Source organism: Petaurus breviceps, unplaced genomic scaffold, assembly GCF_028583685.1.
Source record: "Petaurus breviceps papuanus isolate PSGF00001 unplaced genomic scaffold, PetGlider_PUasm1.0 87706, whole genome shotgun sequence".
NCBI classification, from domain to species: domain Eukaryota; kingdom Metazoa; phylum Chordata; class Mammalia; order Diprotodontia; family Petauridae; genus Petaurus; species Petaurus breviceps.
In genome coordinates, this window is record NW_027186858.1 from 13,809 (window position 1) to 41,002 (window position 27,194).

At 45.3% G+C, this 27,194-nt stretch overlaps 1 protein-coding gene across 1 annotated transcript; it reads left to right on the plus strand.

The window, feature by feature from the left end:
• Window positions 1–299: 299 nt before the first annotated feature.
• On the plus strand, window positions 300–27,176 carry LOC138176361 (platelet endothelial aggregation receptor 1-like). Its single transcript, XM_069107165.1, has 4 exons — window positions 300–534; window positions 17,736–17,922; window positions 19,372–19,476; window positions 25,724–27,176. The coding sequence occupies exons 2-4, from the start codon at window positions 17,816–17,818 to the stop codon at window positions 25,902–25,904; spliced, it is 393 nt and encodes a 130-aa protein (XP_068963266.1). The 5' UTR covers window positions 300–534; window positions 17,736–17,815; the 3' UTR covers window positions 25,905–27,176.
• Window positions 27,177–27,194: the final 18 nt, after the last annotated feature.

The following is a 27,194-nucleotide window of genomic DNA, read 5'->3' on the forward strand; positions in this document are numbered from 1 at the left end:
CTGTCTCGGTCTTCAGTCTTTAGCTTTTGTCTGGGAGTCTCTCCTCTCACCTGGGGCTCTGGCTGTCTCCTTGGGACTGCCAATCTTAGAATCTCTGTTTACATGTATATCTCTGCCTTTCTCAATGCCTCCGCATTAGTCTCTTTTCTGCCTCTGTCTCTCTTTTCCCTCCCATTCCCTCATCCCCCCTCCCCTCCATACTGCTTGCAGTTTCCTTGTCAAAACTTCCTGCCTGAGTCGAGGGCCAGAGTTCCCACCCCCTTCCTGCCCCCCTCCCCATACCGCGCCCTGCTATCCTCCCGCCTCCCCCTGGCTGCTCACACAGTCGGGCTCAGGCTCAGCCAGGACACCCTTGGCCCCCTTTGCCCCAGTTCCTGGACCCTGTATCCCTAACTTCCCCAAAGACCTCACCCTAGTCAGAAAAGAGATCCAAAGCCTGAAGCAGGTGACTGATCCTTTTGGTGTTGGGGCTAAAAAGGAGGTTGGGACTGGGGTACTCCCCATCAGAGGCAAGTGACCTAAAGCCTGAAGCAGGTGAGTGAACCTTTTGGTGCTGCAATTGGGATGGGGGCTCTCTATATCAAAGGAATGGGAGACAGGCTGGTTACAAGAGGGATAGGTTTGAAGGTTTTGGTGACTCTGCCCAAGGAAAAGATCCAGGGGTACTACAAATGTGTTTTCCTAAACAGGACACCCTCATCCTCCAACTCTGGGATCCCTAGGAATTAGAATCAGAAAGGGAAGGAAGAGAGACAGAGACTGACCTACCGAGGGATAAGGGAAAGTGACTGGGAGCCAGGACCTGGGCTGTGCAAGACTGTGGGAAGAGAGGGACGAGGGCTAGGGGGCTTTTTGTACTTGTAGTCAATAACGGCTCTGCATGTAAATGATATGCAAATGAGTGTCTTTTGAAGTTCACAGTTGGGGGCTTTTGTAGCTGAACCCCAGAGCTCCGTGATTCCCCTCCCTCCTTGTCTTCATTCCTCATGAAGCAAAGAAGGGATCCTCCTCACGCCCCCATCTAACGCCTCAGCTCTGGATGATCTTCCCCCTTTCAGCCCCTTGTGTCTCTGATTCCCAACACCTGGAACAAAGTTCGTTCCTGCACCCTGGGGGCAGTGAAGGGATGGAGTGGGAAGGAGGAGAAACTCAGGTCCTAAAAAGAGAAGGCACCTAGGCATCCAGGCCCTTCATTCTCACTCTATCCCTAGCTATGGAGTCCAGGGAAAGGAGAGAGGAAGGGACAGAATTCAGACATAACAAGCTCCATAATGCACTTCTGGGAGTAAACTGAGGTACAAGAGGGTTGAGGATCTGAACATCCTTGTCCCCAGTTATGGAGTATAACTGTGGCTGAGGAGCAGGTGGGGTGAAGAGGAGGAAGGCCAGAGAGAAGTCTTCTCCTCTATTAGACTGGGTGCTCCTCGTGGGCAGGGTCTGTTTTTGCCCCTTTGTGTGTGTGGGTATCCTCAGTATTTAGCTAAATGCCTGGCACATAGTGGATCCTTAAAATGTTTCTTGAGTTAAATTGTGTTCAGACTCCCAATTCCTCCTGTGACTCAAAGCCTGCTGACCATTTTCCAGCCCCTCCTTCCCCAGTTCATTCCCTAGTTCAACTTCCCAATGCTCTGAGCTAACCGTTTAAGGACAGCTTCTCTCAGGCAGGGCTGGGTTCTGACCTCTGGTCCCTGAGGACCGGGAACAGCCTGTGCTGGACAGAGGTTCCCAGGCTCTGGGGGAAGGGGAGTACCGGCTATGCAGCTCCAATCCTAAGATTTGGCACAGGATTGCCAGATTTCATCTCACCCTGGTTATTTGCAGCAGTAGAGGAATGAATGATAGGAGACTGGAAAGGTCATCTCATCCATTCCCCTACCTCTGGTCAAAAAAAGGATCCTACGCCCAAGATCGATGTGTGTGTGTGTGTGTGTGTGTGTGTGTAAGTAGGACAGTGAGGGCTTCCTCTCCTCCAAACAAACTCCATTTATTTCTATATCTCCCATCCCTTTCTACTGGGAAATTCTTCCCACAATCTAACTTCCCATCCTATCTATTGTAATTGAGTTGTTTGTTGAATTATTCTCTGTGGTGGCTAGAAATTAGGATCCTGGGACTTGTCCCTCCATCTTTTCCTGGAAGATGAGGAATGGGCTGGAGAAGAGGGCGTGTGGGGGGAATGTTGGTATTTTATTCCCCTCCTCTCCTATCAGACTCTCCCAGAAAAGGAAACTTTCTCTATCCCAGACAGCTCTGTCCACCAATCGGAAACCTGGAGTCAGATAGAGCCTGCTGCTGTTGTTTTCCCCATACCCTCCCAGTTTGTAGGGAGTAGAGACTGTGGCCTGATGTGGGGTGGGGGAGGGGGGGAGGATAAGAGCATTGGGAAGGCTAGATTTAGGATAGGCAGGGCCTGCACCTGAAGCAGCTGATATATAAAATTTGAGTGCCCACAAGGTCCCACTTCCTAATTTCTTCTCCACTCACCTGCCATAGAAATTGAAATTCTGCCCTTAACAAAATCTCTAGGTGAGATTAGGGGTTAAGACCCAAGGCTTCAAGTGAAATTACCATAGGTTATCTGGGAGAGACTATCCTGGCAACCATTAACCGAGTAGTTCTCATTAGTGAGTCCGGTCAGATCCTAGCCTCTGGCACAAAATGAAGAATTAAGAGAATAAAAAAGGAAAGAGACAAGGCTTGAGGCTCGGTTGGGGAGGGCAGTAAAATAAGAGATGGGGCAGAAAGAAGGCAGAGAGAAGAGGCTTAAAGAATGTAAAGAAGTAGAGAGACAGAGAGAGAGCTCAGAGAGGAGATAAAGTGTGTGCAAGGAGAGAGAGAACAAAAAGAGACAGAAGGAGAGTACAGAGAGGCAGAGAGATAAATAGGAACTGGAGAGGAGACACACACACACAGAGAGAGAGAGAGAGAGAGAGAGAGAGAGAGAGAGAGAAGAGAGAGAGAGATACCAGAGAGAGAGAGAGATACCAGAGAGAGAGAGATACCAGAGAGAGAGAGATGCCAGAGAGGAGGAGATGGAGACAGGAGAAAATTCAAAGAGACAGAGAGAGGGGGCAAAAACAAAGAGAGACACACAGAGACAAAAGGTAAGAAAGACGGAAGGATAGAGACTAGAGAAAGAAAAATAAAAAGAGCACAAAGAGAAACTGACAAAAAAGAATGCAAAGAGAGGAAAGACAAACTGGGGGGAGGGAAACAAAGAGGACCGAGAGTGAGAAGACTGAGATGAGAGATAAAAAAAAAAAATAGAGAGAGGATAGGCAGGGTGACCAAGAAAGCCTAAAAAGGGAAGTGAAGAGAGAAGAGACAGGGTGTAGAAAGACCCCGGAAAGAAAAATTAAGGATAATTATAAGAAAAAGAAACACAGATGGAGTGTAGGGGTGGAGCATAAAGAGCTGTAGAGAATGATGCCTAATGAGACATCAGAGAGAGAGACAAAGAGACAAAAGGTTAAGAGAAATGAAGGGGAGGGGGTTGAGGGTGTCTTGGGACCTCCTGGGTCCTTTCTCTTCCCTCTCCCTATGTGTCAGTCTTCACACTTCCTATCTCTGGGCCAGACCTCACATGGTGTAGTCAAGTGTGCCATTCCTGGTCATGGAAGTTTGTGGGGAAGGCATTGTGGACTGTACAATAAGGATCTAGTAGGATGGAAAGGTGGGAGGGGTCATGGGGGTGCCCCTCAGGTGACTCAGTGCCAGATGATTCAACACCCTCCCTTCCCCACCTCACTATTGACCAGTCACAACAAAGGAATTTGAAGTTCAGATATCTGACATTCCTCTAGCAAGGCTGGCCAGCCAGGGGTTCCCAGGGTCAGGCCAAAGGGGACATCAGTCCTTTACAATAGTTGGGAAGTACTAACTTCAGCCTGACCTCTTGCAGTCTCAACAAAGAAGATTGAATAGCAGCAGCCATGGAGTTGAGAGAACTTGGAGGTGAACTCCTCACTTTTATTATCTAGTCTAGTGAACTGGGGAGTGAATAGGAAAGCCACTAAATTCCTCACCTTCTCTCTTTCCCTTGTAATAAAAGCTGGAATTTATTGGGGCTGAAGAGAGTGACCGTCTGGGCCTTCGTAGGGTCAGCACAAAGTTGGGGACCAGGGTAAGACTAGGATAGGTACTGAGGTGAGGATTTGGCTCCCTGAGATACTTAAGTACAGTTGGGACAGGAGTTGGAACTGAAATGTAGGAACCTCCCAAGGTCATTGCATTCATCCCCCTGTCTCCAGTCCAGGAGACTGCCTAGTCTCACCTCTTCCTTCTAGTTCCCTGATTCCAATTCCCCATGTGGAAATCATCATCAAATATGATTAGCCATCTCTTATGTCCTAGAACTGTGCTAGATGTTGAGCAGATAGAAAGATGAATGAAGCACAGTTCTTGCCCTCAGGAGGCTTACAGTTTATCTGAGGAGACTGGAAATGTTCACTCATGCATCACACTTCTATCAGCACTATAGCTTACGTTTCTATTAAGCTTTAAGGCTTATCGAGTGCTTTCCTCACATTAATCCAATGAGGTAGGTAGTGAACATATAATTATCCCCATTTTACGGATGGGGAAATGGGCTCAGAGAGATGTTGTTTTTCAGTTATACCCAACTCTTCATTACCCCATTGGGGTTTTCTTGGCAAAGATACCAGAGTGTTTTGCCATTTCCTTCTCCAGCTCATTTATAGATGAAATGAGGCAAATAGGGTTAAGTGACTTGCCAGGGTCACACAGCTAATAAGCATCAGAGGCCAGATTTGAACTCATGAAGATGAGTCTTCCTGATTCCAAACCCAGTACTCTATGCATTGCACCACCTACCTGCCTCGTTACAGAGTCACAGGCCAGGGCCTCTGTCTCTAACCTTACCTCAGCAGGACCCTCCTAAGGTCATGTGGTTTTCCATGAAAGAGAATGTTGCTTCCAAAGAATGAGGCTGAATGTGATCTCTAAGTTTCCTATAATCTTTAGCTTAGATTCCTGCCCCTTTGTAAGGCTTCTCCTGATTTCCCCAAGTGTGAAAGCTCTCTCCTGACTAAAATGAGCATCAAGCATACAGATCCGTGCCCTTGCAGAATGCCCACTCCTTGAGGGCCCCAAGAGGAGGGCCCTCGAGAGAGACTACACAGCAGGCTGGTACACAGTATACTCTTAAAAAATGTTTGATGCATTGAAATGAGTCATGGAGATATTGGGAGTTCAGAGGGAGCAGGCATTTCCTACTGGGGTAATCAGCAAAGGGCTTTATGGACAGAGTAATATTTGAGCTGAACTTTGAAGGACATGTAAGATTTCAGAATATAGATTAAGAGGAAATTTGAGGGAACCAAATAAGCAAAGGTAAGAATAAAAAAAAGGCAAATGAAGGAAAATGAGCTGGGCTGGCCAAAGTTTCCAGTTGCTACAAGAGTTTAGTGGGAGATAAAGTGGCTTCTAGATGGCACAGTGGCTTGGGTGCCAGGTCTAGAGTCAGGAAGACTAATTTTCTTGAGTTTAAATTGGGCCTCAGACACTTACTGTCTGGGTGACGCTGGGCAAGTCACTTCACCCTGATTGACTGTTTCCTCATCTGTCAAATGAGCTGCAGAAGGAAGTGACAAACCACTCCAGTATCTTTGCCAAGAAAACACCAAAAAGGGGTCATGAAGAATCAGACACAGCTGAACAACGAAGTTTGGGCCTAGATTTTGGGAGGTTTTGAAAGCTGTCTGAGAAATTTCATTTTTATCTTGTAGGCAATAAGTAGCTGCTGTGTTTTTGACTGTGTGTAGTTAGTAGGAGAGTGTGTGTGTGTGTGTGTGTGTGTGTAGTAAGATGGTTTATCTTCCATTCCAAGAAGAACTGGAAATGAGGAGATTCCTGCAGCAGCAGGTTACCCTTGCTCCCCAGCCCCAGTGGCATCAGAGTTGTGGGGCATTCTCCCTCTGCCCACCCAAGGCCCAGCTCTCACATTTCCTGATGCTGATGAGTAAACGCTTTGGGCCAGGGACCCTCAAACTCTTATTTCCTGAGCTGCCGAGCAAGCTGAGGCCCACCCCCTCTTGGTCACCACCCAGTGCTTCCTGACCATCCAGTGGCTCACACTCACACTTCCTATCCCCGTACTTGCCGCCAGAATCCGCTTTGTTCCTGGTTGGTCTCATGCTTATGATCTGGAACAGGGAGTGGTTTATGGGAGGGGACAGTGTAAGTAACAATAATCACTTATATATGTAAATAAATAATCACAATAGCTAGCATTTATATGCCACCCAGTACATGCCAGATATGACTAAGTGCTTTACAAATATCTCTTTTGATCCTCACAATACCCCTGGGAGGGAGGTGCTATTTTATCCTTATTTTACAGTTAAGGGAACTGAGGCAAATATAGCTTAAGTGACTTGCCTAGATCACACAACTAGTAAGTTTATGAGGTCACATTTGAACTCAGGTCTTTCTAATTCTAGGCTCAGTACTCTATCCACTAAGCTATCTAATTGGCTTTATATATACCTTGATATGATAGTTTAAGATTTATAATTCACTTGACACTTTATCTCATTTGGGTCTTACAATAACTTTGTGTGATAGGTGCCAGAGGTATCCCCATTCTTTTTTTTTTTTGAAGGGGGGAAGGCAAGGCAATTGGGGTTATGACTTGCCCAAGGTCCCACAGTTACTAAGTGTGTCAAGTGTCTGAGGCTGGATTGAACTCAGGTCCTCCTGACTCCAGGGCTGGTGCTCTATTCATTGCATCACCTAGCTGCCCCTAGTATCCCCATTCTACAGGTGAGGAAATCAAGGCTCAGATAGGTTGTGATTTTTTTTCCCATAGTCACAACTAGCAAATGCCACAGATGGGATCTGAACTCAGGTTGTTTTGGTCTTCAAATCTAGTACTCTACTACACCACCCAGTTGAGCAGAAGCTTTGATTTACTAAAAGCACCATGAGAATTCAAAAGTGTGTGTGTGTGTGTGTGTGTGTGTGAGTACACCTGAGGGGAAGGCAGAATGGGAAAGGCCAACTGTTTGCTATTTGAAGTCAAGCTTCAAATAAACCTGTCTATGTGAGGGAAGGACCTTTGGAGTTTTAGTTTTTGGGGGGGGTGGAGCAGAGAGGGAGAGAAGGAAAGGGGGGGAAGAGAGAGAGAGAAGGAGAGAGAGAGAGAAAGAGAGAGAGAGAGAGAGAGAGAGAGAGAGAGAGAGAGAGAGAGATCCAGAGATCCAGAGATCCAGAGATCCAGAAATAGGGGAGAGAGGGGGAGATTGAAGCCCAGAGCTAGTCATGCCATTAGTCAGAGGCCTCAAAGATTCTATGTGTGGGGGTTGTGGGGAGCAGGTGGGATGGAGCCAGACCTGGGCCCAGAACTTTATGTCTTGCCCCTCCCTTGGCCTGGTGACTCTCCTGGAGGGTGGCCCAATGCTTGGGGGGGATCAGGTTCTCTAGGGGCGCCTGGCTCCCTCCCCCCCACCATTTCCTTTCCCTCTGTCAGCGTCTGCGGCCCCAGCTCTGTTCCCGGATCAACTTGGGGGTTGGGGTATCTTCAGGATAATGAGAAACAGTTTTTCCTGGGATTAGGACCAGTGGGACATGAAAGCATAAAGGGAGATGAGGGCCAGCCAGAGAAGTAGGGTTGGGGTTCAGAACAGGGAATGGAAACCAGAAAGTTCATCTTACTGTCTAACTGTCTAAATACTGTAGGCTAGGTTTGAACCCCATTGCTGCTCAGCTGAAATAGATTCCCCTGCCCAAAGTCTTGTTCTAGCCTTCACTCCTAGGCCTGGGAGGGACTTTCTGAGGAACTGTGAAAGTAAAGAAGGGGTCTAAAGGAGGGAGTTCAGAAAGGCCAAGGGCAGGAAAGAATTAGGAAAGGATGCTGGGCAGGAGGCAATGTCTAGGGGGCAGGTCTGGGGTGGGAGGGTGGTGATGGAATCTGGGGACTAGCTAGGCTCCAACTGGGGGGATTCTTGGACCCTGGCAAGGATCCCAGATATTTCCAGATCTCTTGCTGGAGGTGGGAAAGAGAGAAGTGTCAGTTGTCTGACTGTAAATATTCTCTTTCCCACGATGATCACATTCTTGTGGTAGCTTTCCCCTCTCACTGTTCCCCCTCTCTGTTTCTTTTTATCCTCTTATCCCCTCCCTATCCCCATTCTCCCCAACCCTCTCTTCTCCTCTCTCCCATTCTTCTCTTCTCCCATCTTTCTATCCCTCTGTCTCTTCTCCCTTCCAATTCTTCTTTTCCCCTCATCTCTCCCTGTCCTCCTCCTCTTCCCTTCTTTCTCCCTATTCTTCTCTCCCTCTCCTCTTTTCTCTCTTCCCTTTCTCCAGTTTCTCTCTATTCCTCTCTCCCTCTTTTTCTCTCTCCCTATTTTCTCCCACATTCCCCGATTCCCCTCTCTTCTCTCCCTAGTCTCTCCCCATCTGCTTTCTCACTGCTCATCTCTCCTTTCTCTCTCTCCATCTTCCCTCCTTCCCTCCCATACCCCTTTACTCCTTCCTTTCTCCTCTCTTCTTTTTGGGCCTCATTTTTGGCACCCAAGAAAAGCCAGAGGAAACTGAGTGCTGGGAAGGAAGGGTTACTGACTAGAGCAGGAAGCACTTCCCACTATTGGACCCGAAATTTAGGCCATGCAAATCAATATGCAAATGACCCTCACACTTGGGGAATGCTGGGACCCCAAAGCCTGAATATTTTTCCCATACAAGGAACATGGAGATTAAGATGGAGAAGCACAGGAGGAAAAGGGAAGGTAGCCATGGAGTAAGGCAGAAAGAGAATGGAGTGGATAGCTTCTGCTTTCCTTGGCCTTGAGCCTACTCTAAAGAGGGGCCCCGGAGCCAGAGTCCTGGACACTTGGATTTCTGGATTTCATCTCTGAGTGCTTGCAAGGGAGAGGGGCTGGAGGAAGGAGGGGGAGAGGTGCAGGGATTCCTAGTTTCTTGGGGCCGGAGCCCTAACAAGAAGATCAAAAGAGCTTGTAAGGTCAGAGAACTGAAGTGTGGAATATTGCACCTTTTGACTGGGTGGATATGTATTAGTTGGCTTTGCAGAACTGCTTTTTTTTTCCTTTAAAACTTTTGTTGCAAGGAATGGCTCCCTGGGTAGGGGAAGAGGGAGAGATATATTTGGAAAGGAAAGGGGGCGGGGCTAAGTTCAGAAATGAAAGGGATGTAAAGTAAAAGATATTAAGAAAATTAAGATTCAAAAAGATTTTTTTTTAATGAAGAGAATTTAGAAATCCTTTAGTCTTTACGGTTTCTTTACTGATTGATACTGAGGCCCAAGTAGCGACTCGCCTAAGGTGGCCAAGTCAGCTAGAAAACGACTCCGGATTGGAACCCTGGGGTTTGTTTTAAGGCCAGGGAAATCAGAAGTTAACCTAGTAACCTCCCCCCCCCCCCCCCCCAACACACACACACTACTCCTCTGCTGTTCTCTACTCATTCAGGTGACTGTAGATTGAGACGATGAGGGTATTCGGGGTGACACTTTGGAAGAGAGATGCCTGAGTACCCTCCTTCTTAAGGGAAGGAACATGAGACACTCAGAAAGCTCAGCCCAGCTAAGGAGACAAAGGTACAGATTAAAACGCGGGGATAGGAGTGGTGCTGAACCCTTTTCCCTATTCTCTACGTAGCGGAGATGAGGCTGACCACCCGGGGCTGAGCTCTTGGCCCAGCTCGGAGAGCTCCGGGCCACACCTTTCCTCAGCCCATCCCTCCCTTGTCTTTGGACCACACACTGATCTCCCTTATCTCCTCCCCCTCTCCCCTGCCCTCCCACGCAGCCCATAGTAGCCTTGGAAGCGGATCAGCTGAGTCCACTCCTTCTCTGTGCAAGCCCCACCCCCTGTGTCCTGGGCAAGCAGCATTACCATATCGCCGGTACAAGCTGCCCACTCGGCTTAAGGAGCAGGAATCTTGGGGGCGCAGTTTATACTCAGTTTCATTGTTTCAAAAGTTGGAGTTTATGTCTTCCGAATCCGGCCGTGCTCATGGTGCTTTTGGATCAGGGTTGTGCTGGGAAATGGGTAACAGCCTGATCTCTAGGGGGAAAATGGACACGACACACTTTCAAATTTAATCTGCATTATTAGCATTCTCAAGTCTGGAAGATCAACAAAGCAATAAACTTGCCTGACATGGAGCTTTTGCTGGTTTCCAAAGTGCAAATGCTCACACTGAAAGCTGAACAATCTACTCTTCCAAGTCCCTTGGAGCAGACTTTGTCACACTTCTGCCTTGGATTGCTGGGATCATAGACACCAAAATCATTCATGTTCCGATGCCCCTGGGGAGGTGTTATTGATAAACCTCTTGTTGGAGAGAACATGTGATTTTGAGTTGTAAGAGAGTTTAGAGGTCATTGAAAATAAGCTTCTGGGGCGGCTAGGTGGCACAGTGAATAGAGCACCTGCCTTGGATTCAGGAGGACCTGAGTTCAAATGTGGCCTCAGACAACACAAAAACTAGCAGTGTAACCTCGGGCAAGTCACTTAACCCCAATTGCCTTCCAAAAAAAAAAAAAAAAAAGAAGCAGCTTCTTATTTTAAAGGCTCAGAGGTGAAGAGACTTTCCCACACAGGGAGTAAGTATTGTTGTTGTTTGGCCATGACCCTATGAACTTTGTCCATGGGATTTTCTTGGCAAAGATACTGAAGTGGTATGGGGATTAAAATGGTCCAACCTACAATAAAAGAGACTGAGGCAGAGTTCTGAACTGATGGCACTTTATTAAATCATCCATGGCCCCTCTAATGAAGTGGACCTCAGACCTTCCTCACTATCTGAGATGCCCCCTTCTTCCAGATACCCAAGTATGCAAAAGAGGCGTGGCAAATACAGAATCTCATTGGCTGATAGACTTTGCTCTTGAGAGTCAACAATGACATATTAACGGGGAGGAGGGGGTCACAGATTGGGTGAAGCATGGGCTCCTCCACCGACTAAGTGGTCCTAAGATGGTCACCTTTTCATGTTGGACAAGAGAGAATGTCCAGAGGTACAAAAATAAATTGGGGGACTTTGCAAAGCATAAAGGCATCCCATCCATGTTGGGTTTGGACATGGAATTCAAGTGAAACCAGATGGAAATATCTTCGTCAGCATTCTCGTGGTTGCACAAGTGAGCCTCATAACTTGGTAAACAAGTAATGAACATTACATTAAAGTTTGAGACCCACTATAAGAACTTACCTAATTATCCCTACATGGTTTATGTAAAATATTGAACTGATTAATACTAATTGGAATATGAGTCCAGAGTTAAACTCCGATCTTCCTGACTTCAGGCCCTGATTGCACCACTTAATAAGTATTAGAGGTCAAATTTGGAACCCAAGTCTTCCAACTCTCTTATTCCAAAATCATTGCTTTTGACCACAATGTCTCATTTCTGCTGTGAGTTTGTAGGTACCTGGAAGTACCTAGGTCACACCTCAGAGAGACTGGGTTAGACACATTTGACCAAGAAAGTAAGGGAACTTCTGTCTCCTTTGCTTTTCACTTTAGTGATCTATTAACTCTAGAAGATCTCCATTAGTCTAAGAGAAGGATTTCCTTTCCTCATCTAGACCAAAGGAGCCAGAATTTAGCCTAATCCTCTCATTTTAGTGTTTGAAATTGAGACTAAAAGGGGCATCTAGGTTAGAGGCTCTCTCCTACCTTGGGGGATCTGGCAAGTGAGGAGGATAAGTAGACAGAGATGTAAATAGGTAGGGAGAAGGAAATGGAAAACCACTCCAGTACCTCTGCCAAGAAAAGCCCAAATGGGGTCACAAAGAGTCAAAAAACTGAAATGACTGAACAACAAAAATTTTGGAAAGCAGCCTGGTGGTAGAGCAATGGTTCTAGAGCTAGAAGACTGGGGGGTGGGATGGGGGAGAAGAGTTTGGAGAGACAGTTCAAATCCTGAGTCTGACACTTATTAGCTTTTTAACCTAGTAGAAATCACTCCTCCATTGTAGAATGGGAATGAGAGTATTTGCATGAGCAACAAACATTTATTAGGCATCTACTATGTTCCAGACCCAAGGCTAAGTGTTGGCGATGGAGCTCAAAGCAAAACAATCCTTGCCTTCAAGGAACTTACATTCTCCTTAGGAGACACTCAGTCTTTCACAGATTTTGTGAAGCAAGGATTTTGTAAACCTATATATGTTGTAAACTATTTTTTGTATTAGAAGACAAAGACAATCTCCTAAAAGGCAGTCTGGGGTTGAGCTATGGGTGCCCACAACCCCTTTTCTCCTCAGATGTTTCTTGACACAAAGAATTAAATATGGCAGGAATGAATGGGGATATTTCCAAAGTTCTATCCTGGGCCCTTTTCTCTTTCTGTACTTTCTCCCTTGATCTCACACATCCCTTTTTTTTCCTCACCCATCTCTTGACTTTAAATATCACTTCTGTGTAGATCAGTCCCTACTCTATAGCACCAACCTCAATTTCTTCCCAGACTTCCAGCCCGGGATTTCCAGTTACATGTTGTACAGCTCTCTACCTCAACATCCTCCCAATCAAATCCAATAGTATTTATTATGTACCTACTATATATACATCACATATTAGAGAGTCACATGCTTACTGGACACTCAGTTGGAGATGTCCAACAGGGAGATAGTGACACAGGACTGGCCTTGAACCTTGGGCTGTCAGTACCTAATCTTCAACATGTCTAAAATTGAATTTAAGGGGTGGCTAAGTGGTGCAGTGAATAGAGCACTGGCCCTGGGTTAGAAAGACCTGAGTTCAAATCTGGCCTCAGACACTTTACACAAAAACTAGCCATGTGACTTTGGGCAAGTCACAAGCCCAATTGCCCTACCTTCCCCCCTCCAAAAAGCAAAAAAAAATTTTTTTTTGAATTTAATGTTTCCCCCTAAACCTGCTCTTCTCTCTAACTTCTCAATTGCTATGAGTGGCATCTCCTAGTATACCAGGTCTAAAACCTCCCAGTCACCTTTTGCTTTGACCTCTGTCAGTTTCCCAAATCCCATAATTTCTACCTCTAAAATATCTCTGTCCATTTGATAGATGGGGAAGGGAATAAACATGTGTTAAACATCTATTATATGCCAGGCACTGAGTAAAGTGCTTTACAAATATCCCATTTGATCTTTACATCAATCCTAGGAGGGAGGTGTATTATGATCCCCATTTTACAGATGAGGAAAGTGAGGCAGACAGAGGGTAGGTAACTTGCACAGGGTCACACAGTTAGTACGTATCTGAGGCTAGATTTGAACTTGAGTCTTCCTGACTCCAGACCTAGTACTTCTTCCATTGGGCTACCAGCCGACTCTGGATGAAGAAACAGGGGTTCTGAGGATTTACGTCACTTGTCCATAGTCATATACTCATGAAACTAGGTCTAATGTTTTTTCCTCAGCACTATCTCACCTCTTCAGATCTCACTGTCCCCTTTCCCAATATTCTACATTTCCTTAAGGCCTTGAAATTGACCCACCTTTACCTCCTGGTCTTCTGTCCCGGGGCCTTCATTCATTCATTCAACAAATATTGTCTGAACTGAGTACTGATTTCCCAAATTCCCACTAAGGCCCAGCCTAGCCCAGCTGCCCCACCTACTCACTGACCTCTCCCTTCACCTAAGGCTTAGATCTAATGATTCCTGTGGGGCTCGGAGGTGACTGGGTAGGAGGTCACCTAAGGTCAGGGCTGTAACTGCTCTAGAATATTAGGGAGCACAGTTCCATTTGAGGAATACCCAGGTCCCCTGTTTCCATCATAGGACATTTTTATTTATCCCATAACTATTTCTAGGGCCCCATTAGCAAAAAATTCTTTCCTATGGCTCTGGTCCTGGCCCAGCACTAGCCTGACCCAAAGGCCCCAGGGGCCTAGGAAAGGAGTGGATGGAGGCCCAGCCAGTTTCCGGTTCTGGGAATTTTCAAAACAAACTCAGCAGCTGCTCTGGGATGGGGGCTGTGAGGGAAGAGAGAGAACTGGAGAAAGAGACAGGGAGAGAATTAGAGAAAGGAAAAGGCAGGGAGTGATACTGAAGTACTAACAGAGAGACAGAGAGATAACAGAAAGAGGCAGGTAGGCAGGCTGGCAGCTATAGGCAGGGACTCCAAAGATTTTCTCAGACCTGCTGGGTAAAGCGGCTCTAACTAAAACCCTTCTCCCCTTTCTCCTTCTGCCTCTGCCTCTTTCTTTGCTCCCTGCCTCCCTTTCCCACCCCTCCAATCCCCTCTCCCCCAGCATATGCCAGGATTTTTGTTAGGGGAAGGGGCACAGATTTGCTATGCCCCAGTCCAATCTTGACCTTCGCCCTGGTATTCTCTCCTACACCATAAGGTCAGTCCTTGGAGACCAAGCCAAAGAGAAACATCTCTCCTATTTCAGACAGAAGCAGTACAGATAGTTATTATTAATACTATTTTAAATGATTAATAAATACTACTAATAACTCACGAGGTATACTGGATAGAGAGTAGGACCTAGAACTAGAAGGACTAGGTTCAAGTCACATCTCTGAAACATACTGGCTGTGTGACCCTGGGCAAGTCACTTAACCTCTCTTCCCACCGCAACAACTTTCTAGGACTATGAATTGCAATGGAGGTATTTCCCTGCATTGGGAGAAGGAGTTTTTTTCCACCAGGTAGCTCCCTATACCAGTAAAATCCTGAGTCTAAATCTCTATCCTTATTGATGGCTTATATGTAGATAGCACTTTCCTCACAGCAGCCTGTGAGGTAGGGAGAACAGGTCTGCTTATCTTCATCTATCCTTGAATGTCTTGCTCAAGCTCACACAGCTAATAGAAGGTAGCATCTGAACTTGAACCCAGCTCCCTGGACTCTGAAAAATTCCACATTCTTATCACTTCGATCCCATTGTTTCTCTCTCTTAAATCCTGGGTCCTTGAATTCTCCCCCCCCAGACCTCCCCATCTTATCACCTGGCTATATAGTAGGCTCTAAGCAGAGCCCAGGAGGAGGGTTCCAAGGGCTCAGCATCTCATGGCAGAGAGTGTTCTGTCCCTGCTGCTGCTGCTGCTGCTGCTGTCTTCCCCCTGACACACATCCTCTCTGGTTTCTGTTTCCTGTTTTCAGGTTTTGTATCCTGTGTTGCTCTTCCAGGCATCATTACCCCCTCCCCCTAACCCCCATCAGCTTTTATGTACTCTACTGGCCTCAGGCCATAGGGATTCTGGTCAGCCTCCCCACCTCAGATTCCTGACCCCCTACTTCTACACACTAGCCCCAGATAAGGCTGGTTCTTCCCATGCCAGGACTGGCCTCCCATCCCACTCTGATTAATATCACAGGGAGCTAGTGAGTGACTTCTGGATGGAGGGAGAGAGACAGACAGACAGAGGGAGAGAGAGACACACAGAGAAAGACAGAGGGAGAGAGAGACAGAGACAGAGAGAGAGACAGACAGACATAGAGACAGAGACAGAGACACAGTGAGAGAAAGACTGGAACCAAGAGGGGAGCAGAGCTAGCTAGATATGCACAGGACACAAAGCTTACAGGGCATGGTGATTCATAGCTTGTTAGAACTAAAAGGGGCCTTAGATTCCATTCAGTCAGTCAACCCCTTCACTTTAAATATCAGGACTCAAAGACCCAAAGAGAGGCCATATTATAATGGGCAGACCTGGGATTTGAACCTGTGTCTCTTGATGACTGGCCTAATGCTTTTTCCACTCCATTACCCTGGGGCTCTGGTGAGAGGAATGTCTGAGGGGAATCAGGGACTGAAAATGTTGAGGTTAGACTGTAAGGACGGCTGGGGTGTCACAAGCTGGAACAAAGGACTGAGGAAAAAGTGGGAGGAGGAAGCTTTCATCCCCACCAACCTGAAAAGAGCAGGCCACTCCTGTGTCTGAAGGACTTTCCAAGGTGGGTAGAAGACACTTGGATGAGTCAGCTTTGGGGAGAAGCCGTCTTCTCTTAGGTGACCTTAAGGAATAATAATAATGGCGAGTATATAGTGCGTTAAGTCTGGGCTTTACAAATACCACATTTAATCCTTACAACAACCCTGGGAGGAAGTTGCTATTATTATCCCCATTTGACGGATGAGGAAAGTGAGGCAGACAGAGGCTAAGTGACTTGCTCAGGGTCACACAGCCAGTAAGTATCTGAGGCTAGATTTGACATTAGGTCTTCCTGACTCCAGGTCCAGTGTACCTATCCACCCACTGCACCACCTAGCTGTCTGAAGAAGGAGAGGGTGACCCATCTTTTTTTTTTTCTTTTTGGTTCTTTGGGGGAGGGAAGGCAGGACAATTGGGGTCAAGTGATTTGTCCAAGGTCACATGGCTAGTATGTGATAACTGTCTGAGGATGGATTTGACTCCAGAGCTGGTGCTTTATTCACTGTGCTACCTAGCTGCCCCAGGGTGACCCATCTTTGAGAGATCCTTGATTACCCTCTGGGACTATGTGGGGGTGGGAACTAGGGGGTTTAGAGATTAGGGCATACAGCATTCCAGGGATGCTCTTTGGGGATAAGCTGCCTGAAAGTGGGATCTCACTTTCTTCCCAGAAAAAAAAATTACAAGCAGATGTTACTGCCTCGGGGGGTATGGAGAGAGGAGTTATATCAACACTGAACAGAATCTGAAACCCAGGCCGGGGGTGGAGGGCTACGGGTCAAGGAGCAGCTCATTAAACTGATCCTCTTCTTAGCCAGGAGACAACGACCTCATCTGGGGGTCCTGATTTTCTTCCCACACCAGTGTGTTGGGTGAGGCTGTGTGTGTATGTGTGTATGTGTGGGGGGAAAAGGGGGTGCACAGCACAAGAGATTCTAGAACTCTGTGATCCTTAAGCACTTAAACCTTTTAGGTTTAATGTCTTGAGAGGAGAGGTTCCCCTGAGTTCAAATCTCAGTTTTGCCACTTATTCTAGTGGTGACTTCTCAATGGGAAAAGAGAGATGATCAGAGACTTAGGAAGGCTAAATCTCAGGGACCAGGTCTCAAGTGGATGAAGCTGTAGGGCCAGATGCCTGAGCTCTTTTTGAGCGTCAGGGGATGGAGGGCTCATAGGATTGAGAGCTGGCAAAGATTGTAAAGATCATTTAACCCATCTCCCCCATTATACAGATGAGGAAACCGAGGCCCCCAAGGGAGAAATGACTTTCCCAAGGTCACACAACTAATAGTTTTCAAAGCTAGAAATTGAACCTCTCCTCTCCAAATAGCTTGAGTAATCAAGGATTACAGACTCCTAGGATCTTAGATGGGACAGAATCCTCCTGGTCGAATCCCCTGCCCAACACATACGTTCTTGCTAAAATGGATCCAACAAGTATGAGCCGACTACTATTTTAAACACCACCAGTGACGCCTAAAACATTTTTTGCACCTTCCCTTTATTTCTCCTAGTTCTGTGCTCTGGGGCCAAAACAATCCTTGAAATAATTGAAGTCAGGGATCATCTCCCTTTCTCCCCCAACACCAAAAACATTCTCTTTTCTTTGGAAGGCAGGGAAATTAGGGTTAAGTGACTTGCCCAAGGTCACACAGCTAGTAAGAGTTAAGTGTCTGGAACCGGATTTGAACTCAGGTCCTCCTGACTCCAGGGCCAGTGCTCTATTCCCTGAGCCACCTAGCTGCCCCAACCCTTCTCTTTTCTAAGTTAAGTATCCCCAGTCCTCAGCCTTTTTTTTTCATATAATGATAAAAACTAACACATATGAGACTCTACTGTTAATAAGTCCTCTAAGTGTATTATTATTCCTATTTTTCAGATGAGGGAACTGAAGTCTAGAGACTTTAATTAACTTATCCAAGGTCATACGGTAAAGTTTCCAGACCCTCAGGTGGCCCCATGCTGTCCAGGACACTGCCACCACTGACTGTTCTCTTCCTTCTCCTGCCGGGACAGGGCAGCACTCTCAACCCTAATGATCCCAACGTCTGCAGCTACTGGGAAAGGTAAGAGAGGAAGACCCTGACTGATCCTGAGTCATTATCAATACCAAAGAACCCTCTTCTTCCTGGCTTTATCACCCCTCCCCTTCACAGACCTTTCCACAACTACTACCCTTCCTCTGTTCCTCATTTCTACTCTGTTCCTATCTTGGATCCTTTCTCTCCCCATTATTCTCTCTCTCTTTTCTCTTCTCTGAAGCATCATCTCTGTTCCCATCTGTCTCTAACCTATTCTCTGTCCCCATCCTTATCCTCACTTCTGTCTGTCTCAATCTGTTTTTTTTACCTTTCTCTCAGTCTCTATACCTCATCCTCTCCTAAATCTCTTTTTCCAGTATGTTTTTGGAGGGCAATTGGGGTTAAGTGACTTGCCCAAAGTCACACAGCTAGTAAGTGTGTCAAGTGTCTGAGGTGGGATTTGAACTCAGGTCCTCCTGATTCCAGGGCCGGTGTTCGCCACCTAGCCGCCCCTCTTTTTTCCAGTATGTTAATCATTATTGTCCATATCTTTCTTTTTTATTCTGTCTCTCTGTTTCTATCTCTAATTTTGTCTCTGCCTTGGCACCATCCCTGTCTCTATTCCATCTCCATAAGGATCCCTCTCTCACCACCCTTGTCTCTGTCTCTGCAGGAGCCACTGGGGGATTTGTTAAGATTTATCATAACCCAGTTGGGGTCACAGAAGGAAAGGAGGCGAGTGATGAGAGGGACGAAGGAAAGACAGATAGAAAAAAGGAATAAGAAAAAGGATCATAGAGCAGAGTTTGGCTCCAAATGCCCAAGTATAAGATGGGACTGGAAGTTTGACCTGGGCCTGGCTTATGAATTCCAGATGTGTTGGGAGGGTAGGACAAGGAGGGAGAGGGTGGAGTCCAGATAGCAAGAGAATAGTTCCATATGAGTATTTTGAGAGAAAACTACCTTAAGTATTCCAGATGTTGGGGGAGGTCTCTCAGACATTAGATTTCTGCCCCCTTCCCAAACATCCCATCCAACTATGAAATTCTTTGAGGAATGGGGAGTGAAGTTCTCTAAGTTTTCACATAGATAGAGAGAGGATTCATTTATCCCTTGGTAATCTCTTAGATTGGGTAACTATTTCTGATGTTCATGATGGAACTAATCCAAATACTGGGGAATTATTTCAGGTGTTAGGATAGCTTTAATAATTTTTAAGCTTGGACAAAATTCCCCAAATGTAACCTGAAGGACATATTGCCTTGATTTCCAGGCCAACCCATACCTTAAATCTAACCCCACGGTCTCCACTTAGGGAGCCCAGTAGTCCTATTTAAAGATAAGGTAACTGAAGCCCAGATTGGGGAGCGGGGTGACGTGATTTACCAGGGTCATATAGCAGAGTTATTGACTGAACCAGGACTTGTTACGGGGTCTTCTGATGCCCTGGTTGGGGCTGCTATGCCATGTTGACTCTGTTTTCTTCCTCCCTAGTTATACCACCACAATGAAGGAATCCTACTCTCATCCCTACACCCAACTACCCACTGAGCCCTGCAACCAGCCTTGGGGTCATGATCATTCCTGTCCTCAGCCAAAGTAAGTACTTCCCCCAATCAATCAGCCTTCAAGGAGAAGGCCTCTGGGGATCCAGGATGGGAGGCATAAGCCCTGCTCCTGCCTTCTTCACTTGATCAGCAATCACTTTGTTGCCTTTTTTTTTAATTGTGTCCCATTCTTCGTGACCTCATGTAGGTTTTCTTGGCAAAGATATTGCAGTGGTTTGCCATTTCCTTTTCCAGCTCATCTTACAAATGAGGAAACTGAGACAAACAGAATTAAGCGACTTGTCCAGGGTCACACAGCTAGTAAGTGTCTGAGATCAGATTTGAACTCAGGAAGATGAGTCTTACTGACTCTAGGCCCAGTGCTCTGTGCACCATGGTGCCACCTAGCTACCCCAGCAATCACTTATTAAGTGCCTATGATTTTGTGTGAGATACAAAGACAAAAATGTGTTACAATCCCTGCCCTCAAGAAGCTTACATTCTACCTAAGAGAATAACATGCCCCTTCTTTGATAATAATAGTACTTTAACATTTATATGGCATTTACTACATGCCTGGCCCTGTGCTTTACAATTATGTCATGTGATCCTTGCAACAATCCTGGGAGGTAGGTGCTCTTATTGTCCTCATTTTACAGATAAGAAATGAAGGAAAACGGAGGTTAAGGGACTTGCCCAGGGTCTCAAAGCTAGTAAGTGTCTGAGGCAGGATTTAAACTCAGGTCTTCTATACTCCAGCCCCAGCACTCTGTCCAGTGGGCCTCTCTGATGCGCCAGCCCTCTCTTCTGAGCAAAGAAGGGTTTGCACAGAAGGTGTTTTGAGATCCTCTATAAGAAGGTTGTTGCTTTTTTTGGAGGGGGGAAGGCAAGGCAGTTAGGGTTCAGTGACTTGCCCAAGGTCTCACAGCTAGTAAGTGGGTCAAGTACCTGAGGTCAAATTTGAACTCAGGTCCTCCTGACTCCAGGGCTGGTGCTCTATTCACTGAGCCACCTAGCTGCCCCTATAAGAGGGGTCTTAACCTGGGATCTATGGACTCATTTTGGAGGAGTCTATGAATTTGGAAGGGAATCAATTAATTGTATCTTTATTTTCACTAACCTCTCACTGAAGTTGAGCATTTTCTTTAATTCTTTGAAAGCATGATCTGAGAAGAGGTCCATAGGCTTCACCAGCCAGCTGAAGAGGTCCATGTCAGACAAAAGATTAAGAAACCCCTGATCTAGTCCAACTCATACCTAAACCAGAATCCTTTGTACTATGGCCCCACCCAATGACCATGTACTGCTTGAAAGCCTTTGAGGAGGGTAACTTACTACCAGCCAAGACAAGCCATCCTATTTTGGGATAGTTCTAACTGGTGGGAAGTTTTTCTTCACATTGAAACAAAATCTGCCTTCAAATAATCACTTCTACTCTTGCTTCTGGTACTGGTTTCTATGGTCAATTGAATTTGATAAGCATTTCAGTGCCTATTAATGTGTAAGACTAGTGGAAACCTAGCACAATGGACAGAGGGCTGGCCTCATCAGAGGAAGTCCTAGCTTTAAATTCCTGCCTCTGACACACACTGGTTGTGTGACCAAGCAAGTTATGTAACCTTTAAGTGCCCCAAACAATGCTTTAAGATTCTCAGCTGCAGAGCAGGGGCTGATCTGCCTTCCTAGGGGGAGTTTCCTCTAGGGATTTCCCTTCTATCAATGAAGTCCTATTGCCTAGCCCTATCCTTTTAAGATGGTACTGGTCCTAATCGGGATATAGGGACAAAAATAAAAAATAGTCCCAATTCTCCATAAATTTGATTTCTATTAGAAGATAGAATTCATAAAACAAGATGATTTGGGGAGGGAGAAAGCACTCATAAATACAGTATGGAAGGAAGAAAGGTTTCAAGAAAGAGGTGAGCCTTGAAGAAAACTTACAATTCTAAGATGAAGAATTAAAGAAGGAAAGCTTTCCAGGTATGGGAGACAGTCTGTACAAAAGCCTGGGGGTGGGAGATGGAATGACACTTTAGCTGAAGTGTATAGATCTTTTTTTTTTTTAAAGCAATCGGGGTTAAGTAACTTGCTCAAGGTTACACGGCCAGTATTTTTGTGTGGGTGCCTAGTATCTGAGGCCAGAACCGATCCCAGGTCTCCCGACGCTGGGGCCAGCACTCTTACTCACTTCGCCACCTGGCCACCCCTGAAGTGTATAGATGTTAAGGAAGAAGATAGTGAAGTAAGGGTAGAAAGGTAGGCTAGAGGCAGATTGTGAAGAGATGTATATATATTTTTTAAATTTTTAAGTGGTATTTTATTTTTTCCCAATTAAATGTCAAGACAATTTTACCATTCATTTTTTCCAATTTATTTTTTGTCTTTATTTTTAGTTTTTAACATTCACTTCCATAAGATTTTGAGTTCCAAATTTTCTCCTCATCTCTCCCCTCCCCCACCCCAAGACGGCATGTAATTTTATATAAGCTCTACATATACATTCATATTGAACCTATTTTCACATTAGTCATATTGTAAAGAAAAATTAGAACCAATGGGAGAAACCATGAGAAAGAAACAAAAAAAAGAAAAAAGAGAGAGAGAACAAATAATATGCTTCAATATGCATTCAGATGCCATAGTTCTTTTTCTGGATGTGGACAGCATTTTTCATTATTCATACTCTGGAGTTGTCTTAGATCCTTGAATTGCTAAGAAGAGATAAGTCTGTCAAAGTTAGTCACAATACATTGTGACTGTTATGGTGTACAATATTCTCCTGGTTCTGCTCACTTCACTCAGCATCAGTTCATTTGAGTCTTCCCAGGGTTTTCTGAATTCTGACTGCTCATCATTTCTTATAGCACAATAGTATTTCATTATATTCATATACCACAACTTGTTCAGCCATTCCCCAAATGATGAGCATTCCCTCAATTTCCATTCTTTGTCACCACAAAAAGAGTTGCTATAAATATTTTTGTACATGTGGGTCCTTTTACCTTTGTATGATCTCTTTGTTTTATAGTCCTAGAAGTGATATTGCTGGGCCAAAGGGTATAGCATTCATTTTCACAAGATTTTGAGTTCCAAATTTTTCTCCCTCCCCTCTTTCTAAAATGGTAGGCAATTTGATATAGGTTATATATGTGCAATTATGTACAATGTATTTCCATATTAGTCACAATTTTTTTTTAAGCAATAAGGGTTAAGTAACTTGCTCAAGGTTACATGGCCAGTTATTTCTGGGTATGGTGCTAAGTATCTGAGCCCAGATTTGATCCCCAGGTCATCCCGACACTGGAGCCGGTGCTCTTACTCACTGTGCTACCTGACTGCCCCAATATTAGTCACAATTGTGAAAGAAGAAACAGATCAAAATGAAAAAAAAAAACCATGAAAAAAATAAAGTGAAAAAAAGCATTCTTCAACCTGCATTCAAAGTTTATCAATTCTTTATATGGCTGTAGATGTCATTTTCCATCATGAATCCTTTGTACTTGTCTGGATCATTGTGTTGCTGAGAAGAGCTAAGTCATTCATAGTTGATCATCACACAGTGTTGCTGATACTGTGTATAATGCTTTACTGGTTCTGCTCATTTCACTTTGCATCAGTTGTACAAGTCTTTCCAGGTTTTTCTGAAATCTGCCTGTTGTGAGGAGTTTTAACAGCAAGCTGAGGAGTTTATATTTTGTTATACAGGTAATAAGTAGTCCTTGAAGACTTTTGAGATAGAGTGGAATGGTCATATTTATGATTTAGGAGTGTTATTTTGGCAGTTGTATAGAGGATGGGTTGGAGAGGTGGGAGACTGGGGGCTATCTTAATGGTTCAGACAAGAGGCACTGGGGTCCTGAATCAGGGTGGTGGTTATATGAAGAAAAGGGGATGGAAGAGAGAAATGCCAGGGAGATAGACTCGACAAGTTGTAAAGCCAAGCATGAGCAGCTTTCCAAAGGGCTTCTGCTGTGAACAACTTTCAAGGTTCTGATTGCACAATATAGTGAACTCTCTATTTATTCAGTAACAAATTAAGGCAAAACATTCACAGAAATCAAAGTACAGCATTCACAATGTTATGACTTAACAGCTTATCACTAAAGTGACCACACAGTTTTCACCAAAGTGTTCACATAGTTTAAAGCAAAAGATAACATTCATTTAGTAACACAATCATTTAGTAAGTTCTTAATTCAATCATCCTTAAGGAGGCAAGCCTCCTTAATTGACACAAAGTACAAAGGTCAAAGTTCTCCATCTCTTCAATCAAAAAGTCCTCTTTCTTCTTAACTGGAGAAATCCTTAATTCAATCATCTAAATATAAAGGTCAGAGTTCTCTACCCCTAGGCCACAGTGAGTCATGATTTTCTCAGTTTGCATTAAATACCCAAGGAGAGGTCTTTTCATCTTGACTCGAGGCAGGCTTTCAGCTTCCATGGTTCCTCTTCCATGGTCCCAGCTCCTGCCAGAATCTATCCAACTGCCACCTGGGTTCAAAGGCAGATAGCTCTCAGTTTCTTGTGCAGTTCCTGTTCCATATTGAAGCTCACAGTGACTGGTCGACCTCAAGTTTTTCACAGTTTCTGTTCCTGGGAAGACAAAGTATAACAAAGCCACAATAGCATTTATACATATTGCTGGCACCCTCATCATTTCACTTTCTGCCTGTGAAATCAACATAGACCCAACAACAAGGTCTGAGGAATCAACACAAATCATTGGTATAGTCCCAGAACCTCTGAAATCATCAGCAAGACCCTCCTCTAGGATTTCTGTAAACATACAACAAGAAAATCCTCTTTCAGGGCTTCTGAACCAGCAGCAAGGTCCCAGGGCTTCTGTAACCACTGCACCATCCTCTACTAGCAGACAAATCTGACAAAGTAACATCAAACAGACAAAGTACCAACACCACAGCCATGCCTCCTCCCAGTTCTCTTCTCATTTCTCAGTTCTTCTCAATTCTCAGTTCAGTCCTCAGTTCTCATTTCTCTTCTCAGTTCTTCTCACTTTTCAGTTCAGTTCTCTTCTCTCTCTCCATCAGTAGCAGCCCAGCCTCCAGACACACACACACACACACACACACACACACACACACACACACATGGTATTAGCTCCTCCCTGTTCTGCCCCTTCCTGTTACATCAACAAGTCCATCCCATTCACAAGTTCTGAGTCTTAATACTTGACACAATCATGAACTTGGAACAAGGTGCTAAGTACCTGTTTGATTGCAAATACAAGGGGCAGGGAAGATCTTCAAATTACCATTATCATTATACAAGCCTTGGCAACTAATTAAATATGTTCGATGTGTAAGAGAGAAGAGTCAAGATTCCTGAGTCTGGGGTCCTGGGTGATCAGAAGAATGATATTACTCTTGATAGAAATAGGGAGGTTTGCAAGAGAGAGCACCGGTGAAGGGAAAGATGATGAGTTCTTTTTTTTGAATGTGCCAAGCTTGAGATTCTAACAGGGTGTCTAGGAGAGAAGTCTAGCAGGTGGTTGGTGAATTTAGGAGAGAGATTGGGGCTGGATACATAGGTCTGAGAGTCATAAGACCAAAGCTTCATGATTGGAATGGACCTTATACCTAGCCTAATGACTGGCATATAATAGGCACTTAAGAAATACTTGTTGATTCATTCATTGATCTAATTCCATCTCCCCGTTTGGGGGCATGGGATGAGGAAGCAGGCCCAGAGAGATGACTTGCCCAAGGTCTCACAAGTAGTTAAGTGGAAGAGACAGTATTCAAACTTGGGTCCTCTGATTGTAAATCCATACAACTTTCAATATGTTGACAGAAGGAACTTACAGTCCATTACAACAGCAGGATCTTTATCACATGAACTATTAGTTAGTCATCTTCCTCTCCATCCTGTCTTTGTGCTGTTGATATTTTTTTACACCAAATGTAGTACTTTCACCTTAGTAGTCATATCATCTAGCTGTCTGCCTTTGGAAAAGACCGCTCTCTGTCTTATGACAGAAAGATTCTGGGAAGGGAAGGATATGTGTATGAGTGTATGATATACTGTGATATTGTCTGTGGTTCTGGTATTAGGAGAAGGAGAGTACAGTTCTCCTAGTTTCCAAATAGCCCCCAGAGAGGGGCGGTGTTCATTTACCCTTTTGTTATCTCTCAGATCAGACAGATGAGAAGTCCTCCTTCAAATCAAACCCCAATAGCTCTTACTGCAGTTTGAATGGACTTCCCCCTCCTACAAACTCTGTGGATGCAGGGAGGTCTTCCCCCTCCCTCCTCACTTTCTTCCTTCTGATCCAATCCTAGGATTGTGTACCGTACAGCTTATCGCCAGGCGGTGAAGGTGGATCACCGGAGGCGCCTGCGGTGCTGCCAAGGCTACTATGAGAGCACTGGAGCCTGTGTCCGTGAGTCCAGCCAGACCCCACCCCCTCCTACGCACCCCAGAATCTTGGCCTTGCCTGCCACATCTGGCCCCCAACCATAGCCATGTGTGCTGAGTTAGCAGGAAATGGGCCAGGGAGGTGGGAAGTTCAAGGCAATAGGGAAATATTGACTTATGGAATGTGAGCAAAGTTTGGCCCCAGACCTTTAGTGGGCCCTTACTTATTGACCCTAAGCCCCACTGCCTTCCCTAGCACATAGCATGGGTTCCTCTGTCTTTCTCTACATCCTTCTTTCTAGATTAGATTCCTTTTCTTGCTTTCCTTGGCCATTGATCTCTTCCTTTCTCCCTCCCTCCCTTTCTTTCTCCCCCCCTTTCTTTCTCCCTTTCTCCCTCCCTTCTTTCCATCCTTTCTCCCTCTTCCTTTCTTCCTTCCTTCCTTCCCTCATTTCTCTCCTTTCTCCCTTCCTTTCTTTCCTTCTCTCCCTATCCTCTCTCTCCCTCCCTCCTTCCATCTTTCTCTGTCTCTCTTCTTCTCCCTTCCTTCTTTCCTCTCTGTCTGACCCCTACCTCCCTCTTAACCTCTTCTCTCTCTCTCTGTCTGTCTGTCTTCCCCTATCTATCCTTTGATGGCCTAGGGCCAGATCTTGGCTCTGCCACATATGACATTGAGGCTTAGCCTCTCTGAGACTCTATTTTCCCATGTGTAAAATGGGAATATTACTTGTACTATCCACCTCTCTGGGTTGTTGTGAGGAAAGTGCTTTACAAAGTTTACAATTATGGGCTATTATTATTGTCTTTCTATCTTTGCTCTGTCTCTGTATCTCTTTCACATCCCATATGTTTTTTTATCCAGGTGTGTCTCTCTCTGTATGTCCCCATCTTTGTTTCCCTTTCTCTTTCTTTCTCATCATTTTTGCACTATCTCTCCCTCAGTTCTCTCACTCCTCTGTCCCCAACCCATCAAAGGATCCCTGCCTTGCTTTTTCTTTCTTCAGCTTCACCTGTCTTCTATTTCTAAAGACTCTCCCTTTTCTCTCCAAGCCCAGCTTGAACAATGTCAGAGCCCAAACTAGATCCCTGTCCTAAGCGCTCAGCAAAGTGTTCTCTTGATCACTGCTTGGGGAGTCAGGGGAAGACTGGGGAAGTCCAAATTCTGGAGTCTTTTCAAGTTCTCACCCTGAGATGCTGCAACAGCCTTAAGCCCTATGGTGGCTGAGTTGTAGGAAATGAGAGGCAGCAGTGGAAATGACCCAGGTCTCAGAGTTAAGAGGCCTCCTTTCTCCGGGTTCTGACACGTACGGGCTGTGAGCCTTTGTAAAAGACACACTAATTCTCTGGTGCCCATTTCCTTCACTTGTTAAATGAGGATAAAGATGCCTACTCAAC